General features: G+C 47.1%; 1 protein-coding gene across 1 annotated transcript; it reads left to right on the top strand.

Annotated features, from left to right (window-relative positions):
- Nucleotides 1–531: 531 nt before the first annotated feature.
- On the top strand, nucleotides 532–1,168 carry LOC123158319 (uncharacterized). The gene has a single exon (XM_044576358.1). The coding sequence runs from the start codon at nucleotides 639–641 to the stop codon at nucleotides 900–902; it is 264 nt and encodes an 87-aa protein (XP_044432293.1). The 5' UTR covers nucleotides 532–638; the 3' UTR covers nucleotides 903–1,168.
- Nucleotides 1,169–3,570: the final 2,402 nt, after the last annotated feature.

Genomic DNA, 3,570 nt, shown 5'->3' with positions numbered 1-3,570 from the left:
TGAGAAAGATAAAACGCCGATGGGGCATGTTGCCAGAACGAGGTTGCCGCTGGGTTTCCCCTAGCTTCATGTCGCCCGCAGTATCGGCATCCTGCCCACCGGGTCCGAGCGAGTCCCCCGCCAACAAGTCGCATCTTTGAAACTGAAACGCTTCTGCCGCAAGCTTTGCTGGCCTGGCATGCCAAACTCATGCGTGCACATAAAAAGGACATCGAAAACTCTCTCCTGGAGAAATGTACAATACAGTCATTAGTTGTCTCGGTAAAAAAATGGAGGGGTGATTAGGCTCCGTTTGGAATTCAGGGAACTGGATTTCATAAGAAGCGGTTGAGTTTTCGCGGCGAATTTCGCACAGCGGAGAAATTTGTCCCTTTTTTTTCCAGAAATAATCTTAGCTTCACCACGAGAGGAAGAATTAGCCAGAATGGCACGGCACGATCGATCTCTCTTAAATGCGCTTGTCGAACAGGTTTAAATCAGCATCAAACATTGGTCCAGCACCCTCCACGTTATTCCTCTACCACATTTCCATCTATAAAAGCCCTTCCAGCCTCTGGCACTCCCTTCTCAGCCACAACTCCAGTTGCTTGGAAGTTACAAGGCGTTCAGAGGCAGCAACCGAACACACACCCACAGACATGGGATCCTTGGGCCCTGCCGTGAGCGTGAGCATGGCCAAGGCCGTCGGCGGCCAGCAGCAGCAGCAGCCGGAGCGCGGCACGTTCAGCTGCGGCTTCCGGATGCCGCTGCACTACCCGCGGTACAGGAAGACGGACTACGAGGAGATGCCGGAGTGGCGCATCGACTGCCTGCTCCGGGAGTACGGCCTCCCCGTCGCCGGCGACGTCGAGGACAAGAGGAGGTTCGCCATGGGCGCCTTCCTCTGGCCCAGCCAGTATTGACTCTCCTTCTTACATCTCGCCACTCGGAGCAGAGGCCGGTCAGCGAGCCAGCGCCTGGCAGAGACTGACCAGCAATGGCAGCAGCAACATCACGTACATCCCCATGTATGAAGAAGACCTCGTGAGGATATTTATATTCTTATATCTATCATCTAATCGTAATCTCCAATTCTCCATACAGAATATATCATGTTTCTTGGAGTATATATAAGCAGTGGAAGAAGGTGTTGTTTCTGATGTTCATACGTGTAATGTCGTGCTTTGTAGAGTATGTACGTGCGACTTTGATCCGTTTTGCTCCGCAGTTCTGCAGTTCCGATCGATTTGCACAGGCTCAAGGGTCCTAGAAATCTGCTCTCTTGTTGTCTTCTGAGTTCTGACAGTCTTTAACTCGTGCATGCTTTCTACTCCCTCCGTCAAGAAATACTTGTCGAAAAAATGCATAAAAATGAATGCATGTAGAACTAAAATACATCTAGATACATCCATTCCTCCGACGAGTATTTCCGGACGGAGGGAGTACTTGCTTCGACCATAATCAGGAACTACACCACTTTTATTGGGGCTAAACTGTTCTTAGTAGTGATAGTGTCAAAAAAACGTCTTAAAGCAACTCTAGCAGATACGTAGAACACCCTAAACTATAAAATAACTGTCGTTTTACAGTTTTTGCCTGGTATTTACGCTTTCCCCTATCGCACAAAAGCAGTTGGTGGGAGTGAAACTTCAGCGGTAACCAAATTTCATCATGCTTGTATTAATATTAATACTAAAGCTATATGGTAGGGAAATTAATTTCATCATGCATCCAGTAATATTAATTCCATATTGTGAATGCTGATATTTTCTCCTATACAATTAGTCAAAGTTTATAAAGTTTGACTTTGACCAAATTTTATATACAAACTAAAAAAAAAGGAGGGAATAAAACCCTATGTCCTGTTTGTATTGTAGTGATTGTGGATAGGGTATAGAGTAGACGTTGATCTACCTCGAGATCTAATGTGTGTATGAATCTAGGATGTCAAGAATATCTAGAATATAATCTATCGACTAGTTTGGCCTCGGGTTATATAATGTACTAGAGGCCTAGGATTTAAAAGAGTCCTTGTCTTGTGCGCCAAGTTTTATGAAATCTTTCTTGTATACGTAATGGACTACCCGAAGATGCCTAATTAACCGTCATAGGGTTCCTCGGCCTGACCCTCCTAGCCGGGAGACGACATGGTGAATACCCCCTAGTTCAGGACACCATCAGTAGCCCCTTAACCAGTCTTCAAATTGGGACGCTCCTCGGTTCTTTCGATCTTTTCTTCATCTTCGGTCGTCGGTCTTGAAAGTTGGTTCAACAAATCTTCTCCTCTCCGATCTCAAGGATCACCGAGGTGTATCCGAAGAGTTCACATGTCGGGTATCCAAGGAGCCCTTTAAGTTCTCGGCCTTTATCAGATGCCTTGTTATTTTTTTGCAGCCGAGCTCTAACGCTAGGCTGTCTCTGAAGTGGTGCACCACCTAGGTTGATTTGTATATGTCGGCCTTGGTGGAAAAAAGTTTTCCGCCAAGTCAGTTGCAATTTATTCTCTCGCGTCGGAGTGCATGGCGCGCACTTCATTTCTCTTTCATCTTTTTCGTTCTTAGTGCCATCCTATTCATCACTCCGCACAAACTTTCTCTGTGACGACGATGCTAGCAACTAGTTCGCTGAGCCGCCAACGGGATCGCCGGCCCGCGACTCCGTGCTCGTGGTGGTGGCGGCGGCGCCGCGGCCACCGCCAACCGCCACTGGTAGAAAAAGAGGCTTCCGTCCAGCCCCATTAGTCGCGAAACTGTAGGAACCGCGACTAATGAAGTCTTTAGTCGCGGTTCGGCAGACGAACCGCGACCAAAGGCCTGGGCCCAGGGCGCTCGGTGGCCAGCTGGTGCACGTGAGGGGCTTTAGTCGCGGTTGGCCAGGCCAACCGCGACTAAAGGTGCGCAAAGGCCTTTAGTCGCGGTTGGCCAGGCCAACCGCGACTAAAGCTCCTCCCCTATATATACCAGTTCAGCACGCTCACTTAGCCATTTGGTGCCACTTCTCTTCACAAGCTTCACAAGGGGGTGTAGGTTTGCTTTTGGTTCCTCTTATGCACACAAGGTGTTTGATGAAATGCCCTAAGAGGGTGAAACAAACATGATATGAAGTGTTGGAGCCACACTTGAGGTTCCTCATTTATTTTTTCCTCCTCGATCGCGGTTAGCAACTTGAACCTTTCATGCATGTGTGTCATTGATAAAATATGCATGTGTGCAGTTCATTGTTTAATTTATATTGTTTGTAGCTAGTTAGTTTAACAAATGCATGATGGTTAATTATATATTTTATATTATAATAATGCAGATGAATCGGCAATGGATGTACGGTAACCGACTCTCCGGCGAGTTCACTACGGGTTTGAAAGATTTCCTCGTAGTGGCTAATGCGAACAAGCAGGGGGGTTTTGTTATCTGTCCATGTGTTATCTGTAAGAATCAGAAGGGTTACTCTTCCTCAAGAGATGTTCACATGCATCTTCTTCGGCACGGTTTCATGCCAAGCTATAATTGTTGGACCAAGCATGGAGAAAGAGGGGTTATAATGGAAGAAGATGAAGAAGGGGATGATTTCATCGATGAAAGCTATCTTGCTCAT

The sequence above is a fragment of the Triticum aestivum genome, chromosome 7B, assembly GCF_018294505.1.
Source record: "Triticum aestivum cultivar Chinese Spring chromosome 7B, IWGSC CS RefSeq v2.1, whole genome shotgun sequence".
Lineage (NCBI taxonomy): Eukaryota > Viridiplantae > Streptophyta > Magnoliopsida > Poales > Poaceae > Triticum > Triticum aestivum.
This window is presented reverse-complemented; position numbering and strand designations above follow the sequence as displayed.